At 40.3% G+C, this 13,018-nt stretch overlaps 1 protein-coding gene across 2 annotated transcripts in view; it reads right to left on the bottom strand.

Annotated features, from left to right (window-relative positions):
- Window positions 1–506: 506 nt before the first annotated feature.
- SFMBT1 (Scm like with four mbt domains 1) overlaps window positions 507–13,018 on the bottom strand; it is a 146,135-nt gene continuing 133,623 nt past the window's right edge. The window contains exons 16-20 of one of the 2 annotated variants that reach the window (XM_043518861.1): window positions 11,751–11,926; window positions 10,830–11,008; window positions 10,241–10,486; window positions 8,767–8,895; window positions 507–6,775 (exon numbers count right to left, since the gene is read on the bottom strand). In XM_043518861.1, the coding sequence (XP_043374796.1) occupies window positions 6,635–6,775; window positions 8,767–8,895; window positions 10,241–10,486; window positions 10,830–11,008; window positions 11,751–11,926 (871 nt within the window). In that variant the 3' untranslated portion in view covers window positions 507–6,634. The remainder of the gene's footprint in view (window positions 6,776–8,766; window positions 8,896–10,240; window positions 10,487–10,829; window positions 11,009–11,750; window positions 11,927–13,018) is intronic. The other variant, XM_043518862.1, reaches the window with a different exon arrangement.

Below are 13,018 nucleotides of genomic sequence, written 5' to 3'. Positions count from 1 at the left end.
AGCCCCACACTCCAGGCTTCCAATTGAGCATCTCCCGTAACACCTCCTGTAGGGCTCACAGCAGTTGCAAGCTGACATGGCTCTTGTGGGGCTCCCCTCTGACAAAGCTCAGGGTTTAAAAGGGGCAAAAGACAGTCTTCACTGAATATACACTTTGCAAAATATTAGGCACCTCTGTGATGCAAGGTGCTATATAAGCAAATATTGATGTAACTTAAAAATATCTTTTAATATACAGGATTTCAGTTCAATTTAGGAGAAGCAATTCTATCCCACTCCCACTGCTACATCTCACTTGTTTTAAGTGGGTGCTGTAAAATTTGTACAGGGCAATTAAGCTGTACGCAGGGGAACAAACTGTAAGGCACTCACTGATTAACTGAAAACCAGTATAAAAATCTCATGAAAGGAATGCTATTTTTTAAAATCAAAGTTGCCCTGTGAATCTCAGTGCCACAGGATATTGAGATAGAGCTTAGACAGATTTTTTTATTTTATTTAAAAAGTGCAGAGTTAAATGAATAAAAATAAATTCTGTTCTGATGGAGTGCCAGCAGCAGCATAATTAGGCTGTCACATGGTTTGGTTTTAAGTGTACTTTAACAGCATTCTAGTGCTCAGTTAAGGAAAGTGATGAAGAGTATGGATCAAAGGACTCCTAAGATTTTATTTTCATCTCCACCACTGACCTACTGCGTGATCTGGGGAAGCCACCATCCTTCTCTGCCTCAATTTTTCCAACTTACAGAACACCAAAATTGTCCTCCCTAAGGAAGAAAGCATAGGTAAAGAACAGGACTTAGCAGGTGATGGGGCTGCACAACCTCAGAAAAACTACTAACAGAAGAATTGTGTGGCTTAGTTAACTGATGTGGTACAGTACTTTGCACTTAACTTTCATATGAATTTCCCAAATTATTATATTGGAAAGGGAAAGCTGCATTTTTTCCCCGATTTCCATCTTGTGTACAAAACATTATCTCCCAACTGTAATAAAAACAAAAACAACACTGCAATAGCTGTTTTTTGTTTTTTAATTTTCTTGCAACCACTTAAAACTGTCATAATATACCACAAACTTATATACACTCTTATTTACAGAGAAAGAAGCAAAATATTCATCCAAAATATTTTTAAAAACCTTTTGATTAAATTGCTATACCTATCAAAAATGATGGGACTTGATAGGCATATTTTCTTGTGCATATTTCTTCTCCATTTCATATTTCACTCTCAATGCATATATTATATAAAAAACAAGAAAAAAAGCAAGCAGGAAGGACACAAACACAATATGCATTTAAACTGGGTTTTGTTGTTGGTTGGTTTAAGAACAAGCAGTTTAAGAACAAATTTAAAAAGGCAAAACACAGGAAAAGTGCATCAATTCCAATGATTTAGTATAAGAAAGAGGCCTATGCATGGTGATGATACTAGCCAGGATGGAGCCTCCCAGCAGACCTCCGATTGTCTACAAAGGCTTTAACAGAAGTAAAAACACAAACAAAAGAACAGGGAGGAGAAACATGAGACCTCAAGAGAAACACAGAAAGTACCTTCCCATGAGGCTTCTTGGAAAGTGGAGCTAGATGACTTTTGGAAGAGGCAGGTATTCATTTTTGCCTGGACTTCACAAACTCATCTATGCATTCACCCCTGCTTGACCAAGAGCTTCAGCCTCACCACTAAAGCCAGATCTGATTCCTCACACAATGCTGGAGACTTTCACAGGTACTCATGGGACAGCAGAGCCAATCACAGGTGTCAGGTTGATTGTGCTAAGTCACTTAGATCCTCTGCTTCTGAAGTTTGTCAGAGTGAGATCTGCTGACTTCCATGGCTTAGAGCTCAGCCTCTCACCACTGGTGTCAGACTAAACAGAGCATGTTTGTCTTCTGATCAAACAATTTTATCTGCTGTGTGTGATATGCTGCAGCACATTGACAGATCCAACTTATGGTGAGCTAGAATCCAGCATGGAGACACTGAAGTCCTACCAATCTTCTACTCCATTTTTGCTGGTCAGTTTTCAAATATGATATTAAACAAAAGGCAAATTACAATAATGAAGCTTATACCATAATTAGTGTATCCAACCAAGACCCACTCTAACCTTTCACCCATAAGGCTGCCTTCAAAAACAAGGCTATTTGTATGATTTGGGAAAAGTTAGGCAACACACTAAAATGTGGCTCAGAACATCATTAATTTGATATAGGGTTCAACCAACATTTAAGAAGTCTTCAGACACACTCAGTTACATTGGACCAGATCCTCAAAGGTATTTAGCCTCGTAACTGCAACTGATTTCAATGGAAGTTAGGAGCCTAAATACCTTTGAGGACTGGGCCTTTGTGCTTAGTGAATGTATTCAAAACTCACAGTAGGCAGTAACCAGTCCTACAGCAGCTAGTTCGGAAGAAGCTATGTATAGTATCATATTTTTGGCTTTATGATAAGGTTACCTAATCCAGTGACTTTTCCTGCCAACGTACTTGCCTTGCTCTTTTGTCCTGAACACAACAGTGGGATGGATTTGAAAAGGCATGCATTTCCTATCCAAATCTTAAACTGCAGAATTTGATGGGTTTGCAGAGCCTACTTGGCTGCCATCAAGATCTCATAAGCCAATCAAGCCTCGTGCTAGTTATGTATAAAATCTTTGTACATCACGTGGAAAAATGGAGTGCTAAGTCCTGCAAGTAATAAATATATTTATATTGCTTTGAACTTAGCAACTTAACAGTCCTCTCTTCTCTATATATATATCATTAGAATTGGGAATAAGAAATCTAGCATCAAAGTCTGTCACCACAACAGAGAACTTTTAGTGTTGTGATAGGCAGAATCTAAAAACTACACCTGAGTCCCACCGAACATGCTGTCTTTATCAAATCCATAAGGGTCTGGCAAGCTCTTTGGACTTCTGTACCATCCTCAAATGTTAATGGCTTTCTACTTGGTTCCTCAGACAGTGACTTGCTTTTTTTTTTAAAATGCTAGAAAAAAATTGAAAGTAGCTTTAGATCAGTATGATCAGTCTTGTACCTTTCCCTTTTTAGAAGGGTCTCTTTCCATTCATCTCTGCCTGTTTGGGAGAGTAGGCTAAAAGCTGCTCTTGAACCTGACAGTAACTGGGTCATGTTAACTTGCCATCCAAGGGATGTTATACATGCACATTTTTAGAGACCAAGCGCCTCTCTGCTATTGGCTCATTTTCTACTAGTGCAGGAAGTTCAATACCCACTAATGAAATCTGCTTGCCCAACATGGCTAAATGTAGCCCTGTAAGTAAATGCTATGCAGGTAGCACCTTAAGTTTTCTAAAGCTATGATGTGCTAAACTCAGACTGTATAATGCAGCCACTCAAGTTTATAATATTAAAAGAAGTGAGGGAGGCAGGAAAAGTAAATCCTGTGCTCCTCCACTGGTCAGCCATGGAAGAGCCTCCTTTACCTCTGTATATACAATAAGTGGTACCTAATAAGGAGCTCATTTTCCTGTAGTGAAAATTCCCTAGAGACTTGCAAAACACCATTGCCCTTAATTCCCCCCACCTCCCATGCAACACTTATGGCAAGTGGATACAGTATAATCCCTGAAGCCAGGTGAGGTCACAGCAATGCCTGCTGATGAAGATATGATTAGCCTAATGCCAAAATTCACCCAACAAGGTACTCAAAGCTATCTAATTCTGCAGAAACAAAGGAACTACAGTAGCATGTGAGCCTATTTCAAGTCATGTCAGTGTAAGATCAACAGATACAAGCCAAAATACTTCTTTGTATTGTACATGGAAAAGGATCTTTTAAAACAGTATCAAATAAAAAGACCATCCATAGGCAATCCCCAAATATCCCCTTTAAATCTAGCAATAAAGACAGAGTGCATTTTCCCCAGGAAGTGAAGTGTACAAGAACACGTGTGCAGCATAGAAACATTATTACACAAACAATGGAAAACATCCCTTTTGAAAACTCAAATAAAAGTGGATCCCATTGGGACCAGACTGCGAATGCCTTCCAAAGTGAGGCAGAAAAATCAGTCTATAAAACATGCCCAAGGTGACCTGTAGCTACTTCACTGGCCTCTTAAGCAGCTCACAAATGGAGTATGAAATTTATACTTTAAAACAAAATCCTAGACTTTGTGATAAAAAGTTTGTTAAATATCTCTTTACGTTTAAGTTCTGTTATTTTCTGCCATCTACCTAAACACAGCCATTTTTATCAGGAGGGAAATGCAGCAGTCTTGGCTACAGAGCCATCAGAGCTTGGAGTCAGCTTTTCCTTCAATTAAATAGAGAGCCGTGGAAACCTTGTTCTGCATGATCGTCCAGCCCTGATGTTACCTGTTGGTCAAGTCTGTCAAGGCAAAGTGCCAAAAGTCACTCCATTTCCCCAAGGGAAAAATCAAGAACCAAAATTTCCATTATTAGATGCATATTGGGAGGGGCTTGGGACAAGATTTCAATAAAAATTTGTTTTAAACCTCGCTAGCTATGGATTGAAAAACAAAAGAAAGGAGTGTGCATCTCATTCTCAACACCCCCCCACCCCAAGGGTACTAACTGGTAAACAGTTTGTCTTACATTTAGATTTTTGTTTTAGGGTGGAGGAGAAGGATTCTTTGGAATCTAGCACTTCTCTAAATATTTTTGCCTTGACTGAAGTATTCTAAGAGACTTGAAGCAAAAGAAACTCTGCTTATCCAGAGCTGCTCTCAGTGAAAGAGGCTTCACTGCATTTACTTCCCCTCAGTGTCTTGGATAGGCCAGGAATGGACACTAGGACAAGGTGAATCCTACAGTTTTCAGTTTACAAAGGATTCCCTAACTGAACTCTACAGTTTAGTTCATACAACATCCTAGGAACTAAACCCAGTAGGCTTGCATGGAGCTCAGACTGCCTCCATGGCCAGTCTCTAGCTACCATACATCTTGGAAGTCACTAAACATATCTTTCCTGCACTGTCTCCTCAAACAAATTCCCTTAGCAAGCACCAGCATCCCCTACTTTCTTCAAGTATCCTAATACCTGCCTCAGGGCTTTCTGCAGGAGTGAGTTTGAGTGGAGGGAAAAGCAGGGGAGGCATGCTTTCCGATTTCCCACCTGTATGTAAAATCTCGGTTCATGTTCCCCCAGACATTTACGAATACAGGCAGAGGTTGATGAATGGAATCTGGAACTCAGTGCTCATTTTCAAGTGGGTCTGAGGTTTGATGCCATTTCACACAGCAGTATTAGACAGTAAGGTTGGCTCTGTTGCCCACTAAAAGCTTCTGAAGAGAACAACTGTGCAGAGCTCCTTATGATGGCTATCTGATTCCATTCAGGTCTGACATGCAGGTCACCACTAGTGCAGCTCCACTGGTAGAAGTTAGTCTAGGCAGGGCTTAGTTTTCAATCACTTTTACCAAATGGCCTTCTCTGAATCAAAAAAAACCTGAGTCATGTCCACACTGCAGCTCCCACACTTGCTTTCTCTGGTGGAGCTGAACTGATGGTGAATTTTCCTAGTTTACACATGGACCTGAGATTCATGTAGGGGGGCAGGGAGAAGAGCAGCATTTAACATGCTCTGCTATGATCCCAGCTACTTTGTATATGTAGAAAAGGGACAAAGAGATTCAAGTCATGTTTTTAAAAGATAGGTCCAGTAATTCTACCTGACAGCCAGGATGCAGAAAAGGGAGCCCTTTCCCTTTCTCTCACCCCTGAGAGAGAGAGAGAGAGCGCGAGCGCAAAGCAGTCTATTTTCCAAACTCCTCCTAAGGGAAAAAGATGATGCTCCTGAAGTGCCAAACAAATGTATGCTGTTTTCAGTCACAGCTTTGGAACAGAGCTTACCTGGAGATCAGAGCTCCATGGTGATAAGGTTTTGAGCTTTAGATCTCTCTAAGGAACAGCAGCTGCTGTACAGCTACCAATGAACTTCTTAAAAGAATTAACCCCCTCCCATCCTCAGTAACCACTTTTACTGTGCAGGCGGCAGAGGTAGTTTAAAAAAAAAAATCCCAAAACACGAATATAAAAGAAACAACACTCTTGCTATACTGCACATTCAGAACCCTGTGGCCACATCATTGTCCTGACAATGAGCTAATTTAAATAAAACAAAAAAAAAAAAGCACTGATGTGTAAAAGAGCACATCCCAAAGCTAGTGCTGTCTTAAAGCAAATGTTCTCTTTTGGAGAAAGGAAATTGAGTTCTTCTTGATTGGTTAGGAATAGGAAAAACATATTTTCCAGTAGCCGCCTTTGCACTTACATGGCATCTGTCTCTCCTTTATCTTTTTTAATTCTGCACCACCAGAACTCTTGAAACGTCTGTCTCCTTATAGGAAACGTTTCTGTAACCATTTTTTAAAAATTAAAAAAGCCATGATCAGAGTGAGAGACTCATGTTCCCAAGCTAGCAGCCAGCTGATAGGGTAGCTGCTATGTTTGCATTGACATTTTGCTCCAGATGTTGTCTTCCTTCCCTCAAAGTGCAAAACTGTGGCTGAACAGATGTTTGTAGGTCACCAGAACTGGAGCCTCAGTTTAACCCCATTTGGCTTTCCCTGCCAGAAAGGGAGGAGCATGTTGCTGCAGTTGTGCTTCCAAAGGGCCACTTCCATTTGGCCACCCCTCAGTTAGCAAACTGCTGATAAAAAGCAAGTTTGACCCTTTCAATGTGGTGGCAAAGTTTAATGGCTGGCCCAAGTTTCAAGTCCATGCACTCCTGAACAGTGGGGAGGGTGAGCAGGAGAAGAGCCTGACCATCTATTTCCTGTCAAGAGACAAACAAAACATAGGTAAGGTAGAATTAGTTGCTCATTTACTCCCATTCAAATTTTGGCTTCCTCGAATTTCAGCTCATGACTCTCTACCTCTAGGAATTTGCTTTTTCACTTGTGCTGCTTCATTTAGCTAGAAACCTCCCTACTCATCACCTACTTGCTTCCTTCCTTCCTCATCTTGAAGTGCAGGTCCATTCTAAATTGTCTAAACAAGGTATCATATGGTTTCATCCTTACTGTCTCAATGGTTCCAGAGAAATGTATTCAGTTTACAAGTAATGTTTTTTTTCTAATTTCTAGCCCTGCAAACTCAATCTGTGTTCAGAGAAGCAATCTGGGTTGTGTTCTCATGCATCCCCACACTGTAATACAAGTTGTGCCAGTCAAATTACACCCTCAATAATACCTACAGCCTTCATATTATGCCCTTAGCAAAATTTGTGTTCACCACCCAGGAGGGGCCTGGCAATTTGTAGTACTGGGCACTTAAATAGGCAAGACTAGCAAAATCCACCTTTGAAAAATAGATGTAATATGAAAAAATACATTAAAAGGATTCTCACTTTTGTGCTATGTTTTTGATACCCACTTAAATATGGATTAAAGTTTCTTTCCCTAATGACTTCCTGTGATAAACAAGGCTGAATCCCCACTCTGTCACTCTGAGTGCAGAAAGTGGGGGCCCGCAAAGATTCTAAAAATTAATACTTGCCAGTCCAGGCTTGTATTAAACTCCCAAGGATTCAGCTTTTCTCTGACCTTGGCTTGGTAAACACTTGCTAAACACCAACACCCAAATGCAAAAAACTCCCTTTGAACCCAGGAAGGAGCACTTGGGAATTCCTCTCTGTAGAGTATCCTCAAGTCCTTTCACCCCCCTCCGGGGAAGAGCTGAGAAAGAAACAAAGCTGTTTTCTTTGGCTATCAGCTAATCAAACAACATGCACAAACCTGTTAAGACACCAAAAATCCAATCCTGTTCTAAAAAAAGTAAATTTTATTAAAACACAAAAAAAGAAAATACAGCTAAAACATAGGCATTTGCTAGATTTTAAAACAGAGCAATTCCAAAAATTAAGTACCCAAACTAACTTCTTGGGGGTTTAGCTTAAAGGTTACAAGATAAGAAATAAACCAGATAGCATCTAATTAAACATTCCCTATCCAAATTATTTCTTCTTGATATGGAAAATACTTGTTCAAACTTTACACAGCATTTCTACTTATAGCATTGCTGCTACATGTTCCTACAGCCCAGAAAACGACAGACAAAAGGAAAGTTTCCCCCCCCCCCCATTTAAAAAAAATCTAGCCTTCACATTGGCTCTTTTGGTCAGGTGCCCACTTTTTTTTTCTTTACCTGGGGGACTTTTTAACCCTTTACAGGTAAAGCAAGTAAAGAACAGCTACCAAGAGGTATTTTACAGCTAACTGGCTGGCTGGGTGTCCATCAAAGGGAGCTATCCCTCTATTTATTTATCACACTCCCTCTTCATTAGTGCATCAGCAAAGCACTGTGTGATGCCTGGTAGCAAATATTTCGCAGTCTCCAAACTTTAAGTTTACAAAGCACTCTGTAAGTGTTATTTATAGTAAACGGCACAATATTTACAAATCATTTGACATTGGGAGTGCTACTTGGGTCAAGATAACAAGCTCTATCTCCTCTTTCAAATAGGCCACTGAATTCATTGTGACCTGTTTTAGTTGCTGTGTATCAGTTTTCTCCCAAGTCAGTTTTGGAAATCAAATGCACCACATAGCAAAACATTCAGTAAGCAATGGAACATAATCGAATGCCTCTATGCTAGAATGAGCTGTAAGAAACAAAGTGTAAAGCTTTTTGCCATATCAAAAACATTAGAAAAACTGCAGCAACTATTTTTTACCCTTTAGTAACTAAAACTGGTTTCATGTGGTCAGTCAATCAGCAGATAATGCAGCAGCAGGTTCACATATTTTAAAAAGAAATGCTGAATACCTGATCCAGGAAAATTCTGGCTAACGGGGCACAGTCTGTGGATTTCAGGAACCGCACGACATCAGCCACGCTCCATTCCAGAGGGTTACTGTCCAGCTGCAGCTTTTCGGCAACTTCATTCTTTATTTCCTAACCCACCCGCCCCCCCAAACACCAAAACATTATATTTGCCATGTCCAAAAATATTGCCATGTTCACATAGCATGTTTCTAAAATAACTCTGAACTTGAGAGGCAGCATAGTCCATCAGAATGCTAAGAATCAGAATTCAGGAAGTGCTGAGTTCTAAAATCCCAGCTCTGCCAATGGCTTGCTGTGCAGCATCTGGAAAAATTCCCCGAACTCGTTATTTTAACATTTTTTAAATTGGGGTAGTATCCTCGCCTCCCTCCCAGACAAGTCGTGAAGATTAGTAATATTTGTATGCTACTTTGAGCATGGGAAGGGCTAGTCCCCTCAAGTTCATGGCACCTGCCTGACACCAGGAATGATGGTGCGCAATCTCAGGCTTTTATTGGATTTCTCTCTGCTCCTGGAATCCCAGATAGCAGCAGGGCCTGAAAACACTTACTTTTGCACGGCCAGGAGAATGCATCTTTCCCATTCAGAACCCCCTCTGATTATCACTATATCGCACTGGAAGTCTAGACTAGCATCACATACAGTACACAAGCAAAAACTTAGCTGTGACCTTGGCAATATTAGGGCAAAATAACTTTCCAAATGAATAGACCGTTATGAGGTGATCTGAGAATACGAGGTCACCATTAAGGTTATGTGGAAATGATAGTTATGGTATGTATTGCTTTTCAGCCTGTATTGGAGATGGAAGTGAAAACTTTATGGAGTGCTTCTGATGGCATTTTAAGCAATCTGACACTGGCACATTGGACCTTCTTATTTTCGTACTTAAGAAGCTTCTTAAGCTTTGGGTGGGTCCTGATATAATCAAACTACATTTCATTACAGTTATGTTAATTTTAAGTTTTAATAATTACCGATTCAATGCAGACTCGGGTTCTGAAGGAACAGTTCGGTACAGCAGCAGCTTTTCACTTCATCACAAATAGGGGGTTTTTATTTTTAAGAAATAGCAAAATTTGCTGATAATTTTGATAACAATTTTCAAAGATATGATCCTCTTACAAGAGAATTTTGGCTTTGGCTGAGTGAACAGATTAGATCATCACAGCTGCTATATTAAACCCCTTTAGAGTCAACATTTGCTCTGTCAACCCTTCTCCTTGCAATTCAAGGAATGTCACTTTTGCATTTAGTACTGGAAAGACAGGACACAGAATGCTCCAGGTGTATACTGGAAATTAATAGCAACTTTCAAATCAGGATGATTAGTGAAATTCACAGCAAACTGCCAAATGGAGGAAAATTCTGAATTAATGGTATCTCCCTCCCCATGCCTGGGGAAGTGACCAAATCACTGAGAAAGTAAAAGATTTTGTGTTTTAAGAGGTACCTTTGGTGAAGGGGGTTTATTTTCATCATCAGAGAAGGAAAAGGTCCGGAGCTTCCTCTTCTGCTTGTCTTGATCCTGAGTCAGGCACTGGGACAGTTCACTTTGTGTGGGAGAGGAGGACCGCGATTTCTTCTCCGACACTTCCGACTCTTCAAGCAGTTCATCTTGCTGCTCTGACGTGCTGTCCTCGCTCATTGATTCTTCATCTACGTCATCCTGGTCATCCTCTTCCTCTGCCCCACTGCCCTGAAGAAGAAGAGAAATAATAAATTTAGAATTGGAAATTTAGTACATAAAAGACCTATGATGGTCTCTGATCTTTATGCTCACAGTTGCATGCAGTGCTGTTGGTCCCAGATTATTAAAAAGACAAGGTTGGTGAGGTAATATTTTTTATTGGACCAACTTCTGCCAGTGAGAGAGACAAGATTTTGAAAGATACTACCTCATCCACCTTGTCTCTCTGATCTACAGTTTGGCTGCACAGAGTCTAAAGGAACTGGTAACTGGCTGTGCACAGAGTCCTATTCCAACACTGAGGCAATCTATGAACATACACTTACTGTGCAAGTTTTCTCTAGCTGCATACCTGGAGAGATCCAACTGGAGAGTTGTCCACTGAGGTGGAAGAACGTTTTTTCTTATGGACAAAGAAGTGTTTTCGTCTCTTCCTCCTCTTGCTTGGTTTCTTCATGCCTGCTTCCAGATTACTGTGGCCACCTGGTGGCCGGCCAATCCTTTTGTTTTTTCTTTTCCCATAATAGTGAGCTACACAGACAAAAGCAAAAGGTGTGTGCTTCACATGCGTTGTGTTGCAATGGAACTTCAGCATCATTAGTTATCACTTATCAGCCCTCAGGAATGCAGAATCATTAACAGAAAGCTTTCCAACAGAAATCCCAACTGTGAAGAACATCAGCATGAATGGGTCTATTCTTTCCTTCAATACAATACATCAAATATGTGTTTATTAATAAAGTTAATCACCCAACAAAGGGAGATTATATTTCTTTAGTTCTGAGAAAGGCCTCAAATGAACAGTTTTTGGTGCAAATAATAGAGTGGCAGATGGTGGCGGTGGGGTTCTGCAGGATTTGGCATGCCCTGTACAAATCTATTGAGATGATACATAATCTACTCTCACTGTGGCCAGGAGTTCAAATTAGTAAAATACATTATGGAGGCAGCTTGTTCTAAGGTAGAGTGGCAGGAGTGACATAACTTTTAATGAAAGTATCCTGGAATCAGTTTTTGTCCTAGAAATCATCAGCAGGAATTAATACAGCATTAGGCATAATAGTTGGTTTTATGATGTTGCAGTTCACTGTTAGATAATCATTGTTTTGATCCAAGATATGGGTATCTAGGTCTATATCATTAGCACTTGGGCTGCTCATCAGGGTGAATGAAGTGATATACAATTTGTAACACACTTTGAGATCCTTCTGGATCAAAGGCATTGTCTAAACGAAGATCATTACATTGGCAAAGAACCCTGGTATCTACTCACTGTATTTGGTCTTTGTCAGGACAGAGCAGTTCTCTGAACACTTATCTAGCACCATCTGTGGGCCAAAGAGATTTGGACAGCATTCCAATTTGATGCATGTTGTTCTACAGAAATCTGCCACCCGATCTGCTGTTCTCACAACCTCCACAGTGGCACGGTAACTCTTCCCTTTGTACCTGCCATTGGAGAATATCATCATAATCTAGCTGGTCCTAATACTGTTATTCACTGTGATAAAGATGCTCTATTACATTATCAACATCAGACATTACATACTCAAAATAAGTTTGAAGAGAACTTGTGAAAGGCTTTGGATCAACAATCATAAAAACCAAGTCCTCCCTTCAGCAACATAAAATGACAGATGCACATGTGAATACATATTAAACAAGCTAGTACAGCATGGGTAGCTGCTGTGCCATGCTTTTGCACACTGCCCTGCTATTATGTTTCCTATATAATTTGGAAGAAATATTCCCATACTTTATATGGGTATGGAGACTAAAGCATCTAATCCAAGATGGTAATGCAAAAATTGCCAATTAATGTCCATTGGCATGTAGACACCTGCTTACTAGGATCTGGATTCACTCCATCAACTCACTGCAGAGGCCACTGAACAGCCATTAAATGGATAACTTACAGCCCCTAGTCAACTCAGGTTCGTTTGGCTGGTTATCTGGACGTGGAAAGCTACATGTCACATTCCCAACCTCCCAGTGCCACCAGCCACTCTTCCTCAACCTACTCAACAACTTATCAAGGAATGGAAAGGCTAATAACACCATGGCTCTATGTGCCAGAATGACAGCTTCTCTTTTGACTACAGACAACAGACTAATGTTTTCCCTGGTGCCTGTGGAGGATGAAGCAATAAGAAAGGGCATCTTCTATTTGTCCACTAGCCTTATATGATGCAGACAGATTTTATGGAGGAATTACATGCTGTGGGGGTGTTGTGTATAGCTGAGTCAAGCATCATTTCCAAGCTTTGCTTTTTTAGTACATCCAGTGGTATGTGCTAGTGAGTCTATTGAGGATACTTCAGACCACAATTCTTCTATTTAGAATTGCATACTGGCCCTAAAATCTGAAACCAGGAGAAAAAACAGGCAGTGATTTTCATAGGAAGCCTGCCCACTCATCTCTGACCTCACTGTTAAATCAGATGAATATATTTAATAATTGCAATGAGCCACTCAAAACTTTCCTTTCTCACACTATTTTATTTACATAAGCTTTTCTATGGACTCCTCATCACTATATCT

The sequence above is a fragment of the Dermochelys coriacea genome, chromosome 7, assembly GCF_009764565.3.
Source record: "Dermochelys coriacea isolate rDerCor1 chromosome 7, rDerCor1.pri.v4, whole genome shotgun sequence".
In the NCBI taxonomy this organism is placed as follows: domain Eukaryota; kingdom Metazoa; phylum Chordata; order Testudines; family Dermochelyidae; genus Dermochelys; species Dermochelys coriacea.
This window is presented reverse-complemented; position numbering and strand designations above follow the sequence as displayed.